The 25,901-nt window shown below is 40.4% G+C and overlaps 1 protein-coding gene across 1 annotated transcript in view; it reads left to right on the top strand.

Moving 5' to 3' along the window:
- The first annotated feature begins 1,382 nt into the window (after positions 1 to 1,382).
- Positions 1,383 to 25,901, top strand: part of TPP2 (tripeptidyl peptidase 2) — a 58,427-nt gene continuing 33,908 nt past the window's right edge. The window contains exons 1-14 of the mRNA XM_086620013.1: positions 1,383 to 1,544; positions 7,628 to 7,756; positions 8,917 to 9,012; positions 9,448 to 9,552; positions 10,247 to 10,371; positions 11,112 to 11,275; positions 13,345 to 13,499; positions 14,554 to 14,630; positions 15,130 to 15,257; positions 17,155 to 17,254; positions 19,425 to 19,573; positions 19,706 to 19,821; positions 21,828 to 21,996; positions 25,463 to 25,620. Coding sequence (XP_086476139.1) covers positions 1,383 to 1,544; positions 7,628 to 7,756; positions 8,917 to 9,012; positions 9,448 to 9,552; positions 10,247 to 10,371; positions 11,112 to 11,275; positions 13,345 to 13,499; positions 14,554 to 14,630; positions 15,130 to 15,257; positions 17,155 to 17,254; positions 19,425 to 19,573; positions 19,706 to 19,821; positions 21,828 to 21,996; positions 25,463 to 25,620 — 1,833 coding nt within the window. The remainder of the gene's footprint in view (positions 1,545 to 7,627; positions 7,757 to 8,916; positions 9,013 to 9,447; positions 9,553 to 10,246; positions 10,372 to 11,111; positions 11,276 to 13,344; positions 13,500 to 14,553; positions 14,631 to 15,129; positions 15,258 to 17,154; positions 17,255 to 19,424; positions 19,574 to 19,705; positions 19,822 to 21,827; positions 21,997 to 25,462; positions 25,621 to 25,901) is intronic.

Below are 25,901 nucleotides of genomic sequence, written 5' to 3'. Positions count from 1 at the left end.
AGACATTGCCAGTGGTGGCCCACAAAATGCGGAAAATGCATCATGCACCACCACTTGCTATAGCAAACTTCCCCCTCCGCCATTTCTGCTAAGAAAGAACAAATGCCAGTTTTTGTTCAATGAAAATTAATGTGTGGTAAACATTCAGTAACAATCTCATCAGACTCGTGAAGCAAAAAAAAAATACACAAATAGCAAAATTCTCAAAAGTCAAAATTTCCTTTGCTTTACAGTATGTTAATGAATCCAGACAAATTTCATCTTTTTACCCCAGCGTAACTCTGAACAGAAACTCGCCCGAAGAAAGCAAAGTGATACTGAAGTAACCAACCAGTTTGTACCCTTATTGCCAGTTAACACGTCTAAAAATCCATGTGTCAGACACTACAAAGAAGACGTCTTAAAAGTATTCTGTATATTTGGTTTCAGATACTCGACAGTTCAGCTTTCTTTGCATGCGATCGTGAAGGCTAGAAACTAACTTTAAAACCCCTCTTCGAGTTTTTCCCTTAACTACTTCACCACAAATTTTATTCGGAGCTCGCCACAGCCTTCCAGTAGTCTTTGCCTTTTTTCTCTTTGCCAAACAGCTGCACAAGCATCAAACTGTCATGTAACACGTTACAAAAGCCGTGCCAATCCAAAGCGACGGAGACAGCGCTCCTGCGAGCACCGCAACCACGGAACGTGTTTTTATCCCGGACAATGAATCCGGGGGGCGGGGGGGGGGGGAAGTAAATGTTTGCACATCGGTCCTGATTCTGATTCGGAGGGTTTCGCGCACCCCCGCGCTGCAGCACTGGCACGTCCCCTCCGCGGTGCCTGAGGGAGGGAGGGAGGGAGACGGAGGGAGGGAGGAAGAGGGAGGGAGAGGGAGGAAGGGAGGGCACCCGCCGCCGCCGCGGGCCGCTGCCAGACAGCAGCCCTGAGGCAGGCCGGACCCGCCGCGGAGACCGCAGCCGTCCCACCCACCAGGAAGCGGGGCTGAGGCCGCCCTGGGCCGGCAAACCCCGGGAGGCGACTCCCGCCCCTCCGAGCCGCTCCCCCGTCGCCGCGGGACGTGGCCGCCGTGGACGCCCGCGCCGCCCCGCGCGGCACGGCCCGCTCCCGGGTTCCGGCGAGCGGAGCGCGTCTGTTCTCTGATTGGCTGCCCGCGCCGCGGGCCCCGCCAGCTCCGTCGCGAGTGCCCGCCCACCGCGCGGCCCTATTGGTCGTTTCGGCGCCGGCTCGGTCGCGCCGCGGGCCGCGAGAGCGCTCGTCCCTCCCGCGATTGGTGGGGCGGCATGGCGCATGCGTCGCCCCTTGTCCTTTCCCACCTTCCACCCGCAGCCGCCGCTGTTGGCCGAGCCTTGGTGTCGCGCGGCTCGGTCCCCGCTCCCGCGATGGCGGCCGCCGCCGAAGAGCCGTTCCCCTTCCACGGTCTCCTGCCCAAGAAGGAGACCGGCGCCGCCGCCTTCCTCGCCCGTTTTCCCGACTTCGACGGGCGGGGGGTGCTGATGGCTGTGCTGGACACCGGCGTGGACCCGGGGGCGCCGGGCATGCAGGTAACGGGCGGTGAGGAGGAGCCGCCGGGGCGGGCGGCGGCCCTGAGTCACGGCCGCGGGGAGCGGCGGCGGGAGGGCCCTCGGGGTGTGCGGGAGCACCCGGGCCCTGCCGGAACCTGCCCCCGTGGCTCTGCGGTCAGGGGCGGCCGCGCTCCCTGGGGACCGGGGCGTTCGTGCGGGAGCGGCCATGGTCCCCGAGCGGCCCGAGGCGTCGGCGGGATCAAGGGAGGTCCCCGGAGGGCTGTCCCGGGGACTCGTCGTTGTTTGGTTGCTCGCAGCTCCCGCTGAGCGTTCGCGTGAGCTGGGGCTCGGGCGGGCGGGGGAATCCTGCGGGCGGGGGCTCCGCGCCGGTCGCGTCGGGTGTTTGTGTAAGGATCCCCCTTTTAAGCCGTTCGCAGGCGTGTCACGGTGCTTAAATCTCTTCGTCTGTCCTCTTTCCCGTGCGGCTCGTTATGAAGGGGTACCTCTGGGTTTCTGCTAAACACGAGCGTTACTTCCACAGTAGGTAGCTGGAGGCTACGAGCAGCCGCTTACATCTTTTACATGTAAAGTGTCTTTCTGGCAAAATTAGCATACCTCTCTCAGTGTACTTTTCGCGTGTTATGTTGCAGTAACAATCTGTATCAAATTTGGTTCTGGCAGCTTGTTTTGGCTCTGCTAGCTTCGTAACTCAGGTCGCGCAGTGATTGCCATTATGATCCCTGTCTCAGATGTGTACGTTTCTCTGTGTGTGACTTCAATTTTGGCGTTTCTCAGCACTTCCTTATTTCTTTTAACTCTTGTCTTTTAATGTTTCTTTGTCGCATAAGTTTGTACGTGGCCTTTTATGTCACTACTGCTTCCAATTTCTTGTCAACATGTTTTCTCTCAGATGTGGCAAAGCAAGCCTTGAGAAATGATTCAGAGAGTTGTATGCAACTCGCTTGGATACTCTTTTTTTTTTTTTTTTAAGCTAAGCAGGGCTTGTGTTGGTTTCTGTCCTTTCTTTGGCGCAGGCAGGTTTTACTCCTAAGTGACTTATTTCAGGGACCTGACTCTGGCAGATCTTTAGTTCAGTGTTCTGAAGTGACTCCTTAAGGGGTTCAGGTAAGCGGAAGGATGAGTGAAGCAGACAGGCAGGGTGAAAGGAGGAAATGGACAGCTGTAAGTTCGATTGATTTAAGGTGGAATGAAACCGGTGCCTTTGACAAAAGGTTGTAAATGGAATATTAATTAGGAAGCTTAAAGAAAGCTAGACAAAAACTAAACAAGATAATACCACGGGTATACCAGAAGGTAGTAAAAGACAGTTAGGAAGATGTGAATATAAACAAGATGTGCATAGTTCTGAAGTTTCACATATGAAAGCAAAAAAACCTAAATCTCTAGACATTATGAATGAGGAGTGGTCAATCAAAACAAAAGCATGAGTTTATGGGCAGTAGAGGGAAGCTTTGTTGTGAGATAGGCAACCCAAGGCTCATGAGGGATAATAAGGAATACTTATGAACTCTCATGATCTCAGTGTTGACCATACCAATTTTCTTCAACCTGTTTTCTTTATGTGGAGGATAAAATTTCAGGTAGTGAAGTAAAAGACTTGTAGAGGGGTGAAGTGGGGTGTGGAATTCGTCTTGCAGTGGGTGAGAGTGAGTTTGCAGGGATGGTGGAGAAAAAGAAGCGTAAAGAAGCTGTGTGCTCTTTCCACACTACCCACTTAATACACCTGACTTGGACTACTTGGGTAACCTACAGAACAGGGATGCTTATTGCATAGGGTACAGGGAATTATGAAAGGGACTTAGGTAGCACGCAGTCTGTAGAATAGCTTTGTAAGTGTGTTTTTTTTGTGTTTTTTTTTTTTTTTCAGCAAGAGGATGTCCTCACTCTGTGGAGTGTTAGGCAGTTTACATTTTGCCTCTGTGAAATAAGGCAGTGTCCTGGGCACAGACAGAGAGACAGTGTAGCTGTACTCTTAACAAGTAGTTAACCTTGGGACAATGTTAAGCTGTTTTTTTTGTGTGTGTTGATGTTATGCTTCGGTTTGTAAACACTGATACCATAAATATATGTATGGCATACAATCACTTGCTGAGGGGCAAAAAGATTTGGGGACAGGGTTTAACAAGGAAGTAGCATTATGTTTATATTCTTCCCTGGACACTTGCTGCTATGGAGAGCATAGTTGCTGGGCTTAACAAACTTTCTTAAATTGATTTAATTTTTCTATTGGTTGGCTTGCTTTTTTGCTACACAAAATGTTAATCTAACTTGTATTCACTTTCCTTTTCTTGCTGAGTATTTCTGAGTAGCTGGTGCCTTTTAGGGAACTCTTTTCACCTCATCTTCCATTGCTTTACACTCCACCTGTTAATGTCAACTGTAAAGTTCAGCTTCTTTCATGCTATTTCTTTTTCCCCTCTCAGCCCTCTTGGTAGAATCTGTTTCCTATTGTTATGTGCTGAGTCATGGCTTGTAATTCCTCATTAAGGCACAGTGACTGATAAAATTTTAGGTGGACAGATAAGGTACATTCAATGGAGCGTTGTTGGTTGTGTATGTACAGACTTTGTTCAACCCCACCCTGTCCTTTCCCTGTGGCTGTTGTCATTTCTTGTTATGTTTCACGATAGATAATTGTGCTTCTTGCAATGTTGCTTATTTTGTGAAGCACCTGTTAGAATTACTATTTATTAAAATTACATTGTACCTTTATGAGAAGATGTTTTAGCAGTAGCAGTTGGTTTGGTTTGACTTGCTTTTCATCATTGAGTTAAAAAAAAAAAAGCTTGAAAATTATTTTATTTGTGATGATGATCAGCTGTCCTGTGACCAAAGTGCTGAAGAACTTGTTCATCTCTTGTTGCTGCAATAGCTGTCGGTTGGAATCAGTAACATTGTATGGTCTGGCAAAAACATGGTTAAATGCATCTGGCTTTGCCTTTTAATTTGAAATCATCACAGATACTGGTGCTCCTCTACTTTATGCAGGTAGATTATTTTTCATCTGCTCAATTCTCTGATTTATTTGTTTTACGAAGTCAGAGCTAACATGGAAGTATGTTTTTTAAACTTCAGACTAAAATGTATAAACAACAGAATAATTTTCAGTTATAGACGAGTACACTATTTGATTTATTTTTTCAAATGGCTGTAGGCAAACCATGGTATTAAAGGCAGGATTGGAGATTTTTCTATAAATACACTATAAAATATTTTTAATTGTATAAAAGTTCTTCGGTTCTTGAATTTTAATGTGAAAGGTACTAAAACATACCTTCTGTCTGTAATAAATCCATTACTTCAGGATTTTTCTGTTCACACAAGGGAATTGATTCTACCCCCCTCAGAATTACAAGACTTGAAAAGGAAATCCTAGCTGAACTCTGAGTTTCACGGTAGCGTTACGAGTGGTGGGCAGTATGCCAAGCAACAGTTCGTGTTGGCAGAAGCAGCCCTATCGGTTACTTGCACTAACTGACCGTGAACCTGTCTGGATTGCTGCTGTTAGGAACCAAACCTTAGACCTTTGCAGCTGAAACTCTAAGTTTCTTGTGTCTGACTGAAAGACTCTGGTTTGTTGATTCTCGTTGCACAAACTCACGTGCGTGTGTGGACCTGCCGTTCAGCTAGGAGGCGAAGAGCCGTGTAGCGTAGGTGTTGCACGTTGTCTTCCTGGCTGGGGAACGACTTTAAAGCTACCCAAGCTCACTACAGCGTAAATCTGTGTTCTGGCCACCTGTTGCAGTGTAACTTGTCTACTTCATACAAGTCACCTTGGATTACATTTTCGTTCTTTGTTTTTTGGGCTTTGATCACCGAATAATTCACTTTGATTGGAGGCATATTGGAAAATGTCTGATTCTGTTAATCTCGGGTTTGGCTTGCAGTTGATTTATTATTGGAGCAGTTCTTGACTTTTCTGTGAGTGGAGACTGGCATTTGAAGGCACTAATTTCAAAAACTAGAAAATTATATAGTTTGAGTGCCTGCGCGCTGTGTTTCCCAAGTAAATTTTTACTACCGTGTAACTGTTGTGCAGTAGATGTTTTACCAGGTTAACATGCTTTAACAGTTTCCTTAACTGAACGTGAATTTCTATGAACAGAGTAACAGTGTTGGTTTCTGTAATGGAAGTTCTTCCTTAGCAAGCCTCTTCAAAAGGAGTGTTTGTTACCTTCTGGGAAGTGAAACGAATGCCCTTTTTATGGCTGCTATGGGTTTGGATTTGGAGGTTTCGTTCTGTTTTTTTCCAGCTGTTTAAACCTGGTTTTATTGGTTGCTTGATATTTTTCCGTTCGGTGTGTTTGAGTTTTATTTTTTAGGTTTTTGGTTGAGTGGTGGTGGTGTTTTGGGTTTTTTTGAGGGGCTGTACGTTTTTAAACAATGAGAATTTGAGGCCTTGGTAGTATTTATCCTTATTTGTTGAGATGTGATAAAAACACTGTTCTAATGTTTTACCACCGTCATTGTAAAAATTTTCTCCCTTATCTACCTTCTCTTAGTTTAAAAACATTGCTTCTTGTCCTGTTGCTACAGGTCTTATTAAAAAGTCTGTCCCCATCTTATAAGCTCCCTCTAAGTATTGAAAGGCTACAATAACATCTCCCCGAAGCCTTTTCTTCTCCAGGCTAAACAACCCCAGCTCTCTCAGCTCCCAGGAGAGATGTTCCATCCTTCCGAATTCATACTGCCCTTCGAGCAAATACTACTGTATATGGCGTATAGTTTATTTGCTGAATAAACTCATATGACACCTACTAGATGAAGCATGTTATTACAAGGAGATAACGTGGAGTATTTTTGCTAGATGTTAAAAAAAATAAATTATATTAATCATACTCTTGGTAATAGTGTAGAAGGTTTGTCTAGGTGAAAGGAACTTTTAGGTAGGTTAGTGGTTTCTTTTTTGATGTTGTTTAGTTGACTGCAACTACTGCAAAGTCAATCGGGGCTAGTTTTCATTTAATTTAAGAAAGCTTTAAATTTGTGCTTGTAAACTCTTCTTAGCTAGTCAGCTCTCTTTCTCCTCACCCTGGTAAAAATAGTATCATAAAATGGTTAGGGTTGGAAGGGACCTCAAAGATCATCTAGTTCCAACCCCCGTGCCATGGGCAGGGACACCCTCCACTACACCAGGTTGACCAAAGTCTCATCCAGCCTGGCCTTGAACACTTCCAGGGATGGGGCACCCACAACTTCTGTGGGCAACCTGTTCCTGTGCCTCACCACGCTCTGAGTGAAAAATTTCTTCCTTAGATCTAATCTAAATCTCCCCTCTTTCAATTTAAATCCATTGCCCCTTGTTCTATCACTACATACCCTTGTAAAAAGTCCCTCTCCAGCTTTCTTGTAGGTCCCCTTTAGGTACTGGAAGGCTGCTAGAAGGTCTCCCCAGAGCCTTCTCTCCTCCAGGCTGAACAGCCCCAACTCTCGCAGCCTGTCTTCATAGCAGAGGTGCTCCAGCCCTCGGATCATCTTCGTGGCCCTCCTCTGGACTCGCTTCAGCAGCTCCATATTCTTCTTATGTTGGGCCGTACTTCTTATACAGTATTAAGTATACATAGCCATAGCTCCTAACACTTCAAATTGATTAAAACATGAAGCAGAATCCTTGAAACAGGAAAAATAAGATGATGGTAACGTGTTTAGGTTTAAGCTCATTTAAGAGACTCAAGCTTATGAGTGCATATACTTCAGCACCTTTCATTTTGTTAGAGTTGTGCACTCATTGCTGTGAAATTTGGCCAGAATGGTGAGATGGAAGCAATGCAACAAATCATTTGAAAACAAATAGTAGTTTTTGCAAATTTTGGCTTGGTTTTAAATTGAGGTTCCTGTGCTTTATTGATACAATATTTTTACTTGTTTCTCAGAATTCTAACATTTTTAGAAATGAGTCAGTGTATTTGTATAAACCAGAAAGATGGACACCTTGCTAGTTCATTGAAAATTTAACTAATATCAAGCTGGTTTTATATCTTTCAGTTAGCGGTTGGGTGCTTAAGAAAATTAGTCAATGTTTTTATTAAAAAAAAAGAAAAATTTTCTGGTTTGTATGTTGTTCAACTACGCTTTCAATTTTTCTGTGCTCATATCTTCAGATTACAACTGATGGTAAGCCCAAGATAATTGATATAATTGATACAACAGGCAGTGGTGATGTAACTACCTGTACCATTGTAGAACCTAAAGATGGGGAAATTCTTGGTCTTTCTGGAAGAACTTTAAAGGTGAGTAGTTGGTGGTACAGAGACACCTCTGGGCATCTTTTTCTTTCTTTCTTGTTTAACAAAAAATATAGCACCTATTTTGGTTTCTGCAGAACTTACTTCCTTTTAACCAGATCTTGTCCAAAACTAGTACTGCATTTGCTCATCTTTGTACGGATAGCTTGACATTTCTTTTACTTTTCATATGTCTTTATATTACATATTCTCTGTAGCTGAATGAGAGTGTGTACGGAGTTTTGTTGGGGGCTTGATAATCATTTAATTACTCTTTGTTCAAATTAGTATCTGGTACAGTTTTGGAAGTTGGCTGAAGAAAACGTAACATGCTTTAAAAACATCAAACAGTTCTGTCTTTAAAAGTGCTAGTATTTTCCACATTTGTGTAAACTACAAGAGGAATTGCGTTAAGCTTGTGGTAAGTAGTTCTAGAGACTGAAAAAGCTGTGAGGACTTAGTTCTCTAGGCTCACTGCATTCTTACTGTGAATAGAACAGAAATGCTGTAGGGCTTTCAGAAAGGATATGATGAGATCTAGTAGAGGTCTCAGCTACATAGAACTGCTGTTGTTACTGACATGTTCTTGGTTGGCTGGTTATATTCTTGAGGTGATATGTGGGCATCAAATCTTTGGATCTCTCTGTGCTATCAGCTTGCTTCTGAATTTTGCATAGAATATGATTGTAAGGGTGAATCTGTCACTCTCTTTTGCTATTTCTAGGAATAGTGGATATATAGTGAAAGCCTAAACTGCAGCAACATGTGAAATTAAGACATTCAGATGTTTGTCATGACCTCTAACCATAGCACCACTTCATGCTAGGGTGCTTCTTTTCATTTATAGTGCTATTATTTCCCTAGACCTGTATACAATAAAGTCACGACTGGGGCTGTATATTTAAAAGTGGATTATGGGGACAACTGATACTTAAAGATGGTCAATGGTGGTGTCACATGAGTTGATACTGATTCCTTTGAAACTGGATCAGAATTGCTGTGTCATGTTGTTGAAACTTAGGCCAGTAGTTACTGTCATGGAGACAGGGAATTAAATTGGTGATATTTTCAAGTCTGTTCTGCTAAGCTCTCTTAAACACGGTTGATTGATTTTATTATTTTCTTTATCCATTTGTTAATCTATTTCTGAATATACTTCTCTGTAGATTCCAGCAAACTGGGTAAATCCTTCAGGCAAATACCACATTGGCATAAAAAATGGCTATGATATCTATCCTAAAGCTCTTAAGGAGAGGATTCAGGTAAAAAAATTACATTTTGCTTCTGGTGTATAGTCATATTTCAATGTTCCGATACTTATGTTTTTCTAGGAAACTACAATATATGGTTTGCTAACACACATAGGCTGCTAGCCAGCACTTGAGAAGTCTATTGATTTAAATCTTGTTGGTTTTTTTTGTGTAGTTTTGATATGACCTATTTCTTCTGTGATTTTTTTAGAACAATAGGAGGTGGCCCGGTGGTCTTCCTCACAGTCGTGCATTGAGGCAAAAAAATCTGAAATTACTGATAGCCATTTCTCTTTTCTTTGTAACAACTGATGTTTATTTATAGCATTGTATTGAACTTTTTTAGACATTATGTCTCAAATCAGAGTTTTCAAATTATTTTTGTAGTCTTCATACTTTGACATATGTATTTGTCAGTATATTGAGGATCCTGGTTTTATTTTACAGAAAGAACGCAAGGAGAAGCTCTGGGATCCTGTTCACAGACTGGCTCTAGCAGAGGCCTGTAGGAAACAAGAAGAATTTGATGCTGCTCATAGCTCTCCCTCCCAGGTTTGTATAAGTCTAAATGAATTTGTAAACTTGTTGTTGGCAATAATTTGTTACTGTTGGAGAAGATTAAAATATTTCATTAGATGAGCAAAGGAAAGATATTTGTGATTATTTTGACAGAAAACTTAATAGTTTATCTTCTGATTAATTTAAAACTATATGGATGGTTGTTTGATTTGCTTAGCGTTGTTAACTTTCTAAACTTGTTGTCAGATATGAAAAGGGTATTATTTCAATTCATATTTTTAGTAAGTTATACTTTTAATATGTTCTTTTTTGAGGCTGTTATCCTTGCTGTGTTCCCAGATGGAATCTTCTAAATGTGGTGTTTCTTTTTTAAGCTAGGTACTATTTCAATGAAGTACCAGAAATGCCACAGGTCATTTCTGTATCATTTAACAATCTGTAAAAAAAAAAAAAAAAACAAAAACAAAACAACAACCAACCAACCACACCACCACCCGCGCCCCACCCCCCCCCCTCAAAAAAAAACCCAAACCAGAAAGCAGTAGTTATACTTAATAGGCCAAAAATGAATAGAAGACCATTGAACTCTAGATGTTTGACTCCTAGGATAGTCTTACCTTCTTGATGAAGTAACAGAGCAAATATATAGCATCAGAAAGGAATATAGGATTAGCTATCTTCTAATAATTTTAGAGGTACTGTAACCATATTTTTGTTGCCTTATTAGGTAAATAAGCTAATAAAGGAAGAACTTCAAAATCAAGTGGAACTGTTAAATTCTTTTGAGAAAAAATATAGCGATCCTGGCCCAGTGTATGATTGTCTAGTATGGAATGATGGTGAGACTTGGAGGTAAGTGCCTAAACTTATATAAAATATCTTGTTCTACACATAAAACAACAGCTTGTACGGAAGACTGTGTTAACTTTTAAATCTACCCTCTGTATAGGGGTCTTAAACATTATTCGCTTTAAAAATAATCCTGCTATATCACTTCAATTTCATGACAAAGTTTCGATCCTAAATGAAGATGAGGTAGAATGAAGTCTTATTGGATAGAAAGTGTAAGCTTGTGGGATTTTCCTCTGAGGCATGGTAAAATTGCTTTGAGTATCCATTGGTGATAGAAGAAAGGCTTGGGAGGGGGGAGGGGGGGGAACCAAACAAACCAACCCAGAACAGAAGTCTTTGCACAAACTTCAGGATATAATATGGCACTTTTCTTGACTGATAATTTGCATCATACAAAACAGTGGGTAAGGCTTCAAATGTTTGTGTACCAGCACAGAACAGCTAGCTTTAGTAAAATTTTTTTCCTTGAAGAAATTGCCAGAATTTCCATATGCTTGCTTTTCAAAGACAGATTTATTGGAATTTAGTAGCATTTGAAAAACAGTTTATTTGGAGATCTTTATCGTTTCTGAATCAAAATGAAAACAACCAGGTTTAAAAATATTGACTTAAATATGTAAGATACCATAAACACAGATCCAGATTTCTTGAAGTCTTTGTGGTACTCTTTGGGAAGGAAGAGAGGAAGATAACAAAGTTTACAGCATCTCGAAAATTGCCTTTTTTGTTTTTGTCAACAGAGCCTGCATAGATACAAGTGAGAGTGGCGACTTAACTAGCTGTACAGTGCTGAGAACCTATAAAGAGGCTCAGGAATATGGATCTTTTGGAACATCTGAGATGTTGAATTATTCTGTGAATATATACGATGATGGAAACCTTCTTTCTATTGTGACAAGTGGAGGTAAATGCAAGTAATCTTAAGAAGATTTTGCTGCTGAGTAGGTATCATGAGAAGCAGCAATTTGTATTGGGTCCTGATTCTGATACTTGGGATGAATCAGTGCAGCTGTTTTAATACAGCGTTCGTTACTATGATGATCAAGATCAATATTCCGATTTCCTGAACTAAACCTATAATAACAGCTCGTTACCAATCTTGCTTGCGTTTTTTTCTGAAATAATGTCAGCTTTGTGTTCATATGCATGTACACATAGAGTGTATACTTAGGTACTCTTTAACATGTTCCTGCATCTTAAAGCCTAAAACAGAGAGAACCTTCTTTCAAAATACCAATTTTATTTTGTTTCTTAATGTAGAGTGTTGATTGATTTTATTTTTTTTTAGTTGCTGTCCTTTATGCTTGTGCAATTTAAAAATCTTAAATATGACATCTATGAGAAAAAGGGATATTAATCTTTATTTTGGTCTATTTGAACTCTTTTGTGATGGAGGTGTCACTAGCTGTAGCTCCAATCACTCTGACTCCATATTTTTGTATTCTTTCTTATAATGATGTTTTGTTTTGGAAGCATCCTGAGTGGTTAAGGTGGTATGGATGTATTTTTGTTTTGGAAAATGCTCTTAATTTCTCATGAAACTATCACGTCTCTAGACTACAGAAGCAGTTCTGCTTTCTAAATCAATGGTAATTTTTTTGAGAGATTCCTTTTTATATTTCTGAGCAGCTTTATTTCTGTGTTTTTTCTTAATTCCCTCTGAATCATCTCAGGTATAATTCTCATAACTTTGAGTAGGAAGTGTTGAGCCTTCTGAGTAACTTTTTTTAGTGGAATTAAGCTAGTCCTTCCTTTCTGTCCACCTGCTGCCTCCTTTCTCCTCTCAGAAAGCTGTATTTTCGTTTTGCAGATTACTACTGTTTACTGGCTTTTTTTTTTCTTAGTATAATATGACATCTATTAAGTAAAGTGATTTAACCCTGGGCTCATTTTGTAGAATCACAGGATCATTTACATTGGAAAAGACCCTTAAGATCATCAAGTCCAACCATTAACCTAACGCTGCTAAGTCTGCCGCTAAACCATATCCCTAAATGCCACATCTTTTACAAGCCTCCACAGATAGTGACTCAACCGCTTCCCTGGGCAGCCTGTTCCAATGCTTGACAGCCCTTTCAGTGTAGAAATTTTTCCTCATATCCAATCTAAACCTCTCCTGGTGCAACTCGAGGCCATTTTCTCTTGTCTTATTGTTTGTTACTTGGGAGAAGAGACCAACACCCACCTCGCTACAGCCTCCTTTCAAGTAGTTGCAAACAGCGATAAGGTCTCCCCTCAGCCTTTTCTCCAGGCTAAACAACTCCACTTCCCTTAGCCACTCCTCACAGGACTTGTGCTCCAGACCCTTCACCAGCTTCATTGCTCCTCTCTGGACACGCTCCAACACCTCAATGTCTTTCTTGTATGAGAGGCACAAAACCAAACAGTATTTGAGGTGCCGCCTCACCAGTGCCCAGTACAGGGGGATGATCACTTCCCTTGACCTGCTGGCCATGCTATTTCTAATACAAGCCAGGATGCTGTTGGCCTTCTTGGCCACCTGGACACACTGCTGGCTCATATTCAGCTGGCTGTTGACCAATATGTTCAGGTCATTTTCTGCCGGGCAGCTTTTCAGCCACAATTCCCCAAGCCTGTAGCATTGCATGGGGTTGTTGTGACCCAAGTGCAGGACCAGCACTCAGTCCTGTTGAACCTCATACAATTGGCCTCGGCCCATTGATCCAGCCTGTCTAGATCCTGCTGTAGAGCCTTCCTTCCCTCAAGCAGATCAACACTCCCACCCAACTTGGTGTCATCTGCAAACTTACTGAGGTTGCACTCGATCCCTTAGTCCAGATCATCAATAAAAATGTTAAGCAAAACTTATCCCAGTACTCAGCACTGGGGAACACCACTTGTGACAGACTGCTAACTGGATTTATATACTTACAGCTCAATAAGTTAAAATTAATTGAGCTGTATAAATGAAGTTCACTAAACATGCAGTGATACAACTTTTCATTTGCTCAGGAGCACATGGAACACACGTGGCTAGTATTGCAGCTGGATACTTTCCAGAAGAACCAGAACGAAATGGTGTGGCTCCTGGAGCTCAGATTCTTGCAATCAAGATCGGCGATACGAGACTAAGTACAATGGAAACTGGCACCGGTCTAATAAGAGCTGTGAGTATCTCACTGAATAAATGGTTAATCTCCACAGTGTGACTTAGTTGTAGAATATTATGAAACACTTCCTGCTCTACTTGCTTATAGGACATGTTTTTATAGTTCTAGAATATTTCCAACAGCGCAAAAAAAAAAAACAACCCACCAAACAACAAAACAACCAAATGCCCCTGCAAAAAAAAAATCTCAAACAAAAAAATAACCCCGCAAAACCAACCAGAACATATTTTAAAACATATCTTAAGACTGGTGTTTTTGATATCAAACAAGGCTTCTGTTGCATAGAGCACTTACAGGGTGTTTCTGACTGATAGAGTTGCAGTGTGTTTGGCTAGCTTGACACGTAGGCTAAATTACTTGCATGCCTATTTAAAATTCTTATTCTGTGTTGTGAGTGTATTTTTTTTTATAGATACTTAGATTATTCTAGACTATTTAAATACTTAAGTATTCTATAGTTGAGACTAGTATCTTCCCATGTGGCTGAATTTTTTTTCACTCTGTTTCTTTGAAGTGAGGAAAAATATCACTCCTTTTTAATGACGAAAGCCCTGAGACCTTTTTCATGTAGTGAGTTGATGGGGAAAAATTTTATACAAGAACAGGAACAGAGAATAGAAAATTTCATATGTGGCCCATAGAATATCTTACTGTAGCAACACGAATATGGACAATAATGTTTTTGTGACTTTTTGGAATTTAACCAAACTGCTTAGGAAAGGAGAATTCTATGTTATTGAGGACAGGCATTTGAGACAATAATAACGATGTCTGCAGTTTTCTCTTAGGGTAATGTCTTAATTTATAGCTTAGAACATGGCAAGAATAAGACTGTTCAGGGAGTGTTATTTTTTTATTCTGTTTGTTCACTGGGAAAATATCACTTAAATAATTGATTGAAGTAAATTAAATAATTTTATTTTGTAGAGTCAAATTTATCCCCTTTTCTTAGATCTGTAGCAGATCAATTTAAGCAGATGTTTTTTGCCATTCTTTAAGTGACTTATTCTATGGCTAATATGTATTTTGGCTCTTATTTTTACTTTATCAGATGATAGAAGCAATAAAATACAAATGTGATCTTGTCAACTATAGCTATGGAGAGGCAACACATTGGCCAAATTCTGGGTGAGTACTACTGTGGTTAATATTAAGTATTTTAATATCGCAGAAGTGGAATTATGTTGTTTGAGCTTTGCGTGAATGAACTGTCAGTAAGAATGAATCGTTCAGGCCCAAATGATTCATATACATTAAACTGTTGCAGTTTACTTTTTTTACTGTCTTTGAAAGTTAGGTAGACCTATCAAAGTGCTATCGATTTATAATACAAAGAATATTTTAGAATAATAAAGAATTTTTGTATCTGGAACACTATATAATCTGTGGGGGTGTTTTAAGTCCTAATATTACTACATAACTGTTACTGCTTTTTAAAACTAGGTGATGTTTTTCATGGTCAGCTTCTGTATTGAAACCGCCTCTGCTAGGTGTGGGAAGCAGGCTGTATAGTATTCCTTATTCTGTGACTGGTCACAGAGATTCTGCTAGGAATGGGAGTTTTGCCCTGTGGGGAAAAAAGCAATATTGTTGATTAAATAACTACTTTTTTTCTCTCTTACATCAGGAGAATTTGTGAAGTAATTAATGAAGCAGTGTGGAAACACAACGTAATCTATGTTTCGAGTGCAGGAAACAATGGCCCTTGCCTCTCTACAGTAGGATGTCCTGGTGGGACTACATCTAGTGTAATAGGTAAACAATTTCTTTTGAAAAAACACTTTGACAGTATTCAGCTTCTGTCTTTTCAAGCTTTTTACTTGTGTTACATGTTTGAGATCACTGATTGCTGATCTAAATGTAAAAAAATATGAAAGACTACTGGGCTAGAAGACTAATTCTGAGAGGCAATTGCTATATGCTTAGATATAAAAAAATTTAGATTATTATCATCTTACAATTCAAGATCTTACTTATGTAGAAAACAGAGGTAGGAGACGGGTGGTCTTGATTTGATCTGGCTATGTATAAAATTTTCAAAAGAGTCTTTGTGATCTGACCTATTTGAAGATTCCAGGATTATTTTGTAACTGTAACTGCACACCACTTCACTTAGACCATTAGCTGCTGGTAAATGCAACTTGTAAAAAACCATAAGCAAGTCAGATTCTATTTAATCTTCTGGAAAGTCTTATAATGCATTCTGAATTGTCAGAACCAGTTTTAGATCATCTGTCTTCATCAGATACTCTAATTTTTATTTGTAATGAAATAAAGCTTTTTAATTTGCATATAAAATAATCCCATGGCATGACCTAGGCAAGTTCTTCTAGGGGGAGAATTTTGTTGTCTGCAGAGCCACTTCTGTGCAGGTCTATTACTGGCATAAGAATTAGTTGTTCTGGTGGGCTAGTGTATCTTTTTGGTATTTCAGTGAAAGACTGAAGTGTAAGACTTAGCACAATGTCTAGCATTTGGGAATAACTTCCCTAGTCTTAATTTTTATATAAATCCTCTGATGTTGTGTTACTGCATTAGACGAGATACTTGTTAAGTCTCAGAATTCTTATGCAAGGAGACTAGCATTTAGGCTTGAAAGTTTGAGACACACTATTTCAGGACAGCTAGTAGAATTAATGCTGACTACTTTCCAAAAGTTATTCTGCAGTTACTCTACTACTGAGCCTGGGGGTTGAAACTGGAACTAACAGCTCTTTTCAGGTCTGCATTCAGGTCTTTGCTCATGCAGTGCATCTACTCTGTCAATTTAGCTTACATGTTATATCATTCTAGAGACTGGGTCGTCATTCACTCTGCATGCAAAGTAGCTTGCTCCTTGTCCTCTGTCTGGAATGAAACAGATAGGGGTGTGGTTTTTTTTGGTTTTGAGTGTAAAGCAAAATACAATTGTCGGGTTGTCTTAGTTCACACAGACAGTATGAACATGGACCTTGCCAAATTTGTTTGTCAGCTTGGTATGGTAGTTTTCTACCATCCTGATAGTGCTCATTCCATCAAGAAAAGGGGTTGTACACTTTGCAATAGGTACACGGCATGGATGCAATGTGCATCCTTGACATCATGTTCTAAAAACACAACTTTAGGAGGCTTTAACGTAAGCAGTAACATACTCTGGGCGCTTTGAACTGGCATACAGGAAAGTAATGACTGTCTCATCGCTGTGTTTGAGCTGTGTGGATGTGGCCATCTGTTCCAGGTGGTGTAGCTGTGAGCCATGTCAGCATGAACCAATTCACACAGATTGTTTTGAGGTATGGTTGGTGTAGTTTGTAACAGTGTAAACGCAGCCAAAGGGATGGCAGGAGACAGTGGAGACATGTAAAAGTGATCTGTTGAGAAAGAATTGTAAAAAGTAAACACATTCTATTCTAGTGGAATGAAAAGGAAACTTTGAAGCTTACATAATATTTTAATATTATACAGTATGACCATCAGCATTGTTAATGCATAGCATGCTGCTTTACACTTGCTTTGTAAAAGTACCTAATTTAATGAGATGGAAAATGTGTGTTTCCATTTTTAAGTGTCAACTAGAAATTCTTCGCATAATGAATTTAAAACAAAGAAATATTTTAATTTTGCTTTTAATAAAAATTCATTGTACATCTAAAATGCTGAATGTTTTTTACAGGTGTTGGTGCCTATGTGTCACCTGACATGATGGTTGCTGAATACTCTTTAAGAGAAAAACTGCCAGCAAATCAATATACTTGGTCATCCAGAGGGCCTAGGTAGGTTATACTAAAAAAACAAATCCACTACTTTGGGGTTCAGATTATGTAATTCAAAATCTAAAAATTAGTCATTAATATCAGAATAAAAGTATTTCTTTCCTATGGGAAGAATGTAGGTAGCCTGCTGTTCTTGGAAGGCCTTTGTATGTCAGGGTCTAAAACTCCTGGGGGAGGAGAAAGACCACTGAACTGCCTCGGCACAACCTGTAGGTTTCAGGAAGGTGTAACTGATGAGTGCAGACCTATTCACAGGTGACAAAAATTGTTGAAAAGCTCTTTGGAAATTTGTTCTTTTTCTGAAATCTGTTTTTGCAGATGATTTTTTTTTTTTTTCCATAGCATTTATTTCATTGAGTTAGTGTAGTGAAATTAACTGTTCTGTTATTGCTGAAGGTGAACAGAAATACTGCTACTGCAGTGGTATTACTTCTGGATTTAGTGACATTGCTGTGATAGCACAACTTAAGGGTTTTGCTTGAGTCCAGTAGGGATGTAGATAGACAGAAAAAAATGCTTTTCTACCTCATGTTACAGATAATTATCTCAAACGTATATAAAAGAAAATTTTAGAAAAAAAAGAAAGTAAAACTTCAATTTTTATTTCATGTCTAAAAGCATTTGATAGTAACGTGGTAGCCAAAAGAAGAAAAAGAGAATAGCATCTCTTCCTGAGTTTTGCCGGTGCTTAGACTTTAGAATTGTTCTTGCCAGTTGTGGAGTTACGGTATACTGTCTTTTATAGTTTAGCCTACAATATTATAGGGTAAAGGAAAGAATAAAAAAATCATAGCTCAAGGTTGGTACTTGGTTTATTTGCTGGTTACATAGCAAATGCTTCCCTACTAGCATTCGTCTTTAAAGTTAGCTGTCATGGTGTTTGTATCTTTACAGGCAAGTATATTGTTCCAAGAACATTTTTATGTGGAATTGTCATCTTTCATGTAGGGAAAAGAGAAATAAATTCTCTGCCTTCAGCTGAGAAAGGGAGAAAGATTTATAATTAATATTGATATACATACATATATACACACATATATATAAAAACTATATTTTGTGTGCTTTGTCACTTAGAGATGTAAAATATAATGAGTACTTTCAGCTGAAAGGTTCAAGTGTGGCTAAAGGGGGATTCCTCTTGTGTAGGGTGCAACAAGCAAGTGACTGGAGAGTTCCTGAAGTTTTTGCAGGAGCAGGCTTGGGAATGGGAGGTCCATCTGTCTGAGTAAGCACTAGAAGCTTTCAGGCAGATAGACTGTGCGCTGCTTGGCCAGAAGTGTCATGAGACAGAACCTGGGGCTGTCATAAAATATGTCCAAAAGTTACATTACAGTATCATACTGAGAGTACTCTGATTTGAGACAGATTTTAGACATACGAAGCTATTAGTGTGAGATGTAAATATCCTAAAATACCCTGCTTCTCCACAGAACTTAATCACTCAGGCACAACGGGGATCTTATTCAGGTAGTGCAGTTTTTGTCTATCCAGACTGAGGAAAGTGGAGTATATTGGGCTTATACAGTTGAAAACTAGATGCTGCTTTAACTGTGCCATAGATGCTTACTCTGTTCTTTAATATGCTTGGGAAAAAAAGAAAAGTGGTTTAGGCCCAGTTGATTCTGATCCATCTCTTGACATGCCTTTTTTTGTCTTCTCCCCTTGCCCTCTTTGTCTCAGATTCTGTATTGTAATTCAGAATTTGACATGATAATGAAGTGACAACATGGAAAATTAGAGATCTGGATTTTGTATCTCTTCTAGTCTTCTGTTTCCTTTTACTATTTTCCTTTAAAAAATAATAACTGTTAAATAGACCATGCAGAATACTGATTTGTGTATTGAAGTATTTAATAGGTTTGTTTGCATGCATTTTCTGATTCAAATCCCAGAAGATATTCTCTTGACTAAACTGAAGCCTGGTGAAGAGTATCGAAGGAGTGAAAGTTTAGAAAACTTTCGCTGTAAAACAGGTGCAGCTGATGATCAATGTGATGTTTTAAATTGCTACTCAGTGGGATGCTTTTTAGGGGGTTTAAGGAGTTAATGGATTTAGTGGAGCAGTATACTTGTAAATGTTCCCTAAAGCTAAATTTTTTTTAAGTGCACGAATAACTTAAAGTGTGCAGAAAAAAATGTTTCTTTTTCAACCATACTGTTTTAACACTAGCACTGATGGAGCCCTTGGAGTCAGCATCAGTGCCCCAGGAGGTGCTATTGCTTCTGTTCCAAACTGGACTCTGCGAGGAACACAACTCATGAATGGCACTTCCATGTCTTCTCCCAATGCATGTGGAGGCATTGCATTAGTATTGTCAGGTAATGTGTTACAATGTCAAATATAAATACATAGTCTAAAAGATATTAGATACTTTTTCCTCTAAAAAAAAACCACCTCTAACTTTCAGATTTTTTTGTTATGTCCAATAATACTCTTATTTTTAATTTCAGGACTCAAAGCTAATGATATTCATTACACTGTTCATTCTGTCAGAAGAGCTTTAGAAAACACTGCAGTGAAAGCTGAAAACATAGAAGTATTTGCACAAGGACATGGTATTATTCAGGTATTTGCTAGCAAAAAAACCCCCAACAAAATAACTGCCAGTGGAAAACTAACTCACAAAAATGAGCAGCTTTCTAGATGATTCTTGATTCTCAGATCTGATCAAGGGAGAAGAAGGGAATGTAGTGGGAGGGGAGGAGGAATGAGATGGTTCTTTCAGTTTCAGAATGTGGTTACTGTAGAATAAATGTGTTAACTAGACACATTCTTAAGCTGAAGAAAAATATATGTGGACATAAAAGTGGGATGTGGGTTTTTATCACCCACATATGGATTTGGATGCCTAAATTCTGTCTTAATGTTCAAAAATGTTTTTATGCTATTGTCAGAGAGAAATGAACTTGTTCTGTGTAGACAAAAGCTGGATCTGTAAGTTCTGGGCAGTGAAAACACAGATACCCACGCTGATTCACAAAGCAGTACAGCTGCAGTTGTGTGATGATTTTGCTCTGGGCCTGCATTGAAAAGTCTGAGTGTTCAGTGTATCCTGTGGACTTCTAAGTAGCTTGGAAATCTGAGATATTATCCTTTGTATGATGAAGGCATACTGAATGACAGTCTTTCTGTGCATAAGCTTAGGTTCTTTAAGAGCTGTTGCTGGGTTTTTTTGTTTGGTTGTTTTTTTTTTTTTCCTGCAGTCACTCCCATCCTAGCCAAATAGAGGTACTGAGATTTTGCTCTCATGCTTAAAGATGCTAGATGTTAAATGCTTAGTCCTAAACTTCACATTCTGGAGGTGCTAGAACCTAGTACCTAACATCCATTAAGCACGTCTGTAACACTGAGTTTGATACAGAAGGCAACAATAGTGGTAGCCATATCAAAAAAAACATTGCCACAGAAAAATGAAATGCACCAGTCATCTTGTGATTTGATAGTCTGTGATTAAAGCCTGTGTTAACACATGTGGTTGAAACGCTGATCTGGGAGATCAAGGCTGTGATATGTCCAGTTCTCCCAAAGGAGAGTGCCGTAATCTCTGCTGCTGAAGATGTCTCATTGTGAAGTAGAAGAGAATGTAGGATTTTGGAATCAGTGGAATAGAAAACAAGATGAAAGAGTGCCTTTTTGAAACAAAAAGGTGAACTTGTCATCTGAGTTTACTGTGACAGCTTATTTGCTTAAATCTAGGGCTGGATTTCATGACCTGGTTCTCTTATTTCATATCAATATTTAAAACTTCTATGGGCATCTCATATTGCCTGTCTCTTATGAGCTACTGGACTTCTTGTATTGTATAAAAGGTTTAAATGTGTAACTAATGTTGCTCCACATATGAAAAAGGCATCTAAATTAATGTAGTAGTTCTGGGCCTTTGGAGTCCTCTTTGTCTTTGAAGTTATAAAATCATAGAATGATTTGGATTGGAAGGGACCTTAAAGATTACGTAGTTCCAGCCCCGCTGCCATGGGCAGGGACACTTTGCCCTAGATCAGGTTGCTGAAAGACCCATCCAGTCTGGCCTTGAACACTTCCCAGGGATGGGGCATCCACAACTTCTCTGGCCAACCTGTGCCAGTGCCTCACAACACTCACAGTGAAGAATTTCTTCCTTAGATCTAATTAAAATCTCCCCTCTTCCAGCTTAAAGCTGTTACCCCTTGCCCTATTGCTACACACCCTTGCAAAACATCCCTCTCCAGCTTTCTTGTAGGCCCCCTTTAAGTAATGGAAGGCTGCTAGAAGATCTCCCCAGAACCTCCTCTTCTCCAGTTGTATCTGAAAACTTTTGTGCATCTTTTGATGGATTTATAGCAAAAGAGGGTGTTTTTTTTTAAAAAAAAAAGTCTTGACTTTCTGTACTCTGTGTAGATGCTGCAGACTGAAAATATTGCCTCATTTTTCTGTGCTGAGTATCATGTAAGGCACAATCAGTGTAGCTGAGGTAGCACGTGAGTTACCTCACTGTTTGTTGCTGTGCTTGCTGAACACTTAATAGTAATTTATGAATATTATCTTTAATATAAAGTTGAAATTGATTAATTTAGAATGTATTCTTTCTAACAGGTTGATAAAGCCTATGACTACCTCATTCAGAATTCATCATTCACAAGTAACATAGGCTTTACAGTTACTGTCGGCAGCAACCGTGGAATCTACCTCAGAGATCCTGCCCAAATAGCTGCACCTTCTGATCATGGGGTTGGCATAGAACCTGTTTTTCCTGAGAATACAGGTAGGAAAGAGCTTTTGTATGTGGGGGGAGGAGGGGGTGGCTGCAGTGGGAAATAGTGTAAACTTTAAAGAAATAAACTGTCATAATAAGGAGTGAAAGGAGCCTGTACCATAAAAGGAGTAAGTGCAACTCTAAATTTTACAGTAAATGAGGGCATGCAGATAAACAGTCATAGAATCATGGAATGGTTTGGATTAGAAGGGACATTGAAGATCATCTAGTTCCAACTCCCCTGCCATAGACAGGGACACCTTCCAGTAGATCAGATTGCTCAAAGCCTCATCCAGCCTGGCCTGGAACACTTCCAGGGAGGGGGCATCCACAGCTTCTCTGGGCAACCTGTTCCAGTGCCTCACCACCTTCAGAATGAAGAATTTCTCTCTTGGATCTAATTGAAATCTATCCTCTTTTAGTTTAAACCCATTGCCCCTTGACCTATCACTACACGCCCTTGCAAAAGTTCCCTCTCCAGCTTTCTTGTAGGCCCCCTTCAGGTACTGGAAGACAGCTGGAAGATCTCCCCAGAGCCTTCCCTTCTCTAGGCTGAACAACCCCAACTCTCAGCCTGTCTTCAGAGGAGAGGTGCTCCAGCTCTGAGATCATCTTTGTGGCCCTCCTCTGGACCCACTCTGACAGCTCCATGTCCTTCTTATTTTGGAGGACTCGGAGCTGAACGCAGTACTCCAGGTGGGGTCTCAAGAGAGCAGAGCAGAGAGGCAGAATCACCTCCCTCAACCTGCTGGCCACGCAGCCCAGGATGTGACTGGCTTTCTGGGCTGCAAGTGCACATTCCTGGCTCATGTTGAGCTCCTCATTAACCAACACCCCCAAGTCCCCCTCCTCAGGGCTGCTCTCAATCAATTCTCCGCCCAGCCTGTACTTGTGATTGGGATTGCCCTGACCCATGTGCAGGACCTTGCACTTGTCTTGTTGAGTTTCATGAGTTCACGCAAGCCCACCTCTCCAAGCCTGTCAAAGGTCCCTCTGGATGGCATCCCTTCCCTCCAGCATGTTGAGTTGTCATCAGCAAACTTCATGAGGGTGCCCTCAATCCCACTGTCCATGTCCCTGAGAAAGGTATTAAACAGCACCAGCCCCAATACTGACCCCTGAGGACCACCACTCATCACTGGTCTGCATTTGGAGGACATTGAGCCATTGACTTCAACTCTTTGAGTGCAACTTTTCAGCCAATTCCTTATCTACTGAGTGCTCCATCCCTCAAATCCATGTGTCTCCAATTTAGAGACAAGGATGTCTTGTGGGACAGTGTCAAATGCTTTGGACAAGTCCAGGTAGATGACATCAGTTGCTCTTCCCTTATCCACCGGTGCTGTAACCTCATCATAGAAGGCCACCATATTTGTCAGACATGATTTGCCGTTAGTGAAGCCATGTTGGCTGTCACCAGTCACCTCTTTGTTCCCTGTGCATTAGCATCATTTCCAGCATCGTTTCCAGGAGCATCTGGTCCATGATCTTGCTGGGCACAGAGGTGAGACTGACTGGCCTGTAGTTCCCCAGGTCTTCCTTTTTTCCATTTTTTAAAGTGGGGGCTATGCTTCCCCTTTTCCAGTCAGCAGGAACTTTACCAGACTGTCACAACTTCTCAAATATTATGGATAATGGTTTAGCAACTTCATCTGTCAGTTCCCTCAGGACCCATGGATGCATCTCATCAGATCCCATGGACTTGTGCATCTTCAGGACTCTTAGATAGTCTTGAACCTTGTCTTGTGCTACAGTGGGCAGTTCTTCATTCTCCCAGCCCCTGACTTTGCCTTTTGCAACATGGACAGTGCAGCTGGAGCACTTGACAGTGAAGACTGAGGCAAGAAAGTCATTGAGTATCTCAGCCTTCTCCATATCTTGGGTAACCAGTTCTCCCATTTCATTCCAAAGAAGGCCCATGTTTTCCCCAGTCCTCCTTTTATCACTGATGTACCTATAGAAGCTTTTCTTGTTGCCTTTGATGTCCCTGGTGAGATTTAGTGCTATCGGGGCTTTAGTTTTCCTGACTTGATCCCTGGCTGCTTGGACAAGTTCTGTGTATTCCTCTCAGGCTACCTGTCCTTGCTTCCACCCTCTGTAGGCTTCCTTTTTGTGTTTGAGTTGGTCCAGGAGCTCCTTGTTCATCCGTGCAGGCCTTCTAGTCTTTCTGCCTGGCTTCGTCTTTGTAAAAAATTTAGTAAGAAGTTAAGTGAGACTGATCTGCTCTGTCTGTTGAAGTTCTCTCTGAGCTTTTATTGCTTCTCGTGTACCTGTGAGGGAATTACATCTGATAATAGTGTGTTCTTTTCTCTACTTAACACAGACGTGATAAAATGTCTGAAAATTAACCTGAGGTTAAATAGGACTAGAAAACGTGGAAATCTTTTCTTCAAAGTGTCATTAATCTTTGGAGCAGGAGAAAGCTGATTTTTTAATCACTAAAACATTTCAACTACGGTTGATTGCTTTTCTGGAAGCTGTGCTTTAACCCATAGCTTTTTTGGCATGGAAGCTAATTTGTGAAATTGGCTAAATTGACTGTTTGCAAAGTCAGACTAGATAATCATAGTAATTTTTTAATAGACTTTACTTCTCACTTAGGTTGCTCTATAATGTAATTTGGTAACTATCATAACCTTCAGAATTAGTACAATTGCTTTTTATTTTATTTCTCAGCATTAGGCAAGGCTTTGTATCTGTACAAGAAAGTTTATACCTACTTCTAGACTACGTTGTGGGCAATTGAAGTGTTGCTTACTAGCCTACCTTTGACTTCAGGCTTGACTGTTTCAAGGGGGAAAATTTCAAAGTTGTGTACAGCCTTTATCTTAACTGTACGCTGATGCTATTCTATTTTTCTCAAGTTAAAAGAAATAATATAGAACACTGCACTGTGTGGAGAATCTGACATCCAAGGACTCTAAGGAATTGGTTGCTATTACGTATTACAACTGGTCAAGGGGCTGGAAAATAAAACTTATGGGGAGTGGCTAAGGGAGTTGGGGCTGTTTAGCCTAGAGAAGAGGAGGCTGAGGGGAGACCTGATTACAGCCTACAAATACTTGAGAAGGGATGGTGGGGAGGTGCGGGAAGGGCTCTTTACATTAGTTATGGGTGACAGGACAAGAGGAAATGGGTATAAGCTTAGTCAGGGGAGGTTCAGTTTGGATGTTAGAAGGAATTTCTTCTCTGAAAGGGTTGTCAGCCACTGGAATAGGCTGCCCAGGGAGGTGGTTGAGCCCGCATCCCTGGATGTGCTTTAAGGAAAGGGTGGATGAACTGCTTAGGGACATGGTTTAATGGGGGATTAGGGACGGTTGGACTGGATGATCTCTAAGGTCTTTTCCAACCTAGAAATTCTATGATTCTATGATTTTATCGATGTGTACATTTTAATGGCAAATAATTGTGTTGCAGTAGAATATAAGCACAAATAACTGTTACTGAACTGTTTTTTAATCTTTTTTCTTGACAGAAAACACTGAAAGAATATCTCTCCAGCTTCACTTAGCTTTAACTTCAAATGCATCATGGGTCCAGTGTCCTAGTCATTTAGAGCTTATGAATCAGTGTCGACACATAAATATTCGTGTGGATCCGCGTGGCCTGAGAGAAGGACTACATTATACAGAGGTACTGAAGTATTGGTTTTCTAAGCAAGATTGTGTGCATTTTCTTTTTCATGTGGTCTCTATCAACTTTTTATAGAAGTAATTTTTAAGGAGAAAAAGCTGTGTACTCTACAGAGTGGAAAATACTGCCACGCTCCATTTCACTGCACAGGCTGAATCCAGGCTTCAGCAATAGTTACGCTGTCCAGTGTTGTATAGCACATACCAATGGGACTTCGTGTATCTGTGTTTAAAAAATAAAAGCATATAAATAACTTAAACCAAATTAAATAACAATACATT

The sequence above is a fragment of the Tauraco erythrolophus genome, chromosome 1 (assembly GCF_009769465.1).
Source record: "Tauraco erythrolophus isolate bTauEry1 chromosome 1, bTauEry1.pri, whole genome shotgun sequence".
NCBI lineage: Eukaryota > Metazoa > Chordata > Aves > Musophagiformes > Musophagidae > Tauraco > Tauraco erythrolophus.
The sequence above is the reverse complement of the archived record's forward strand: the minus strand, read 5'-3'. Positions and strand labels throughout refer to the sequence as shown.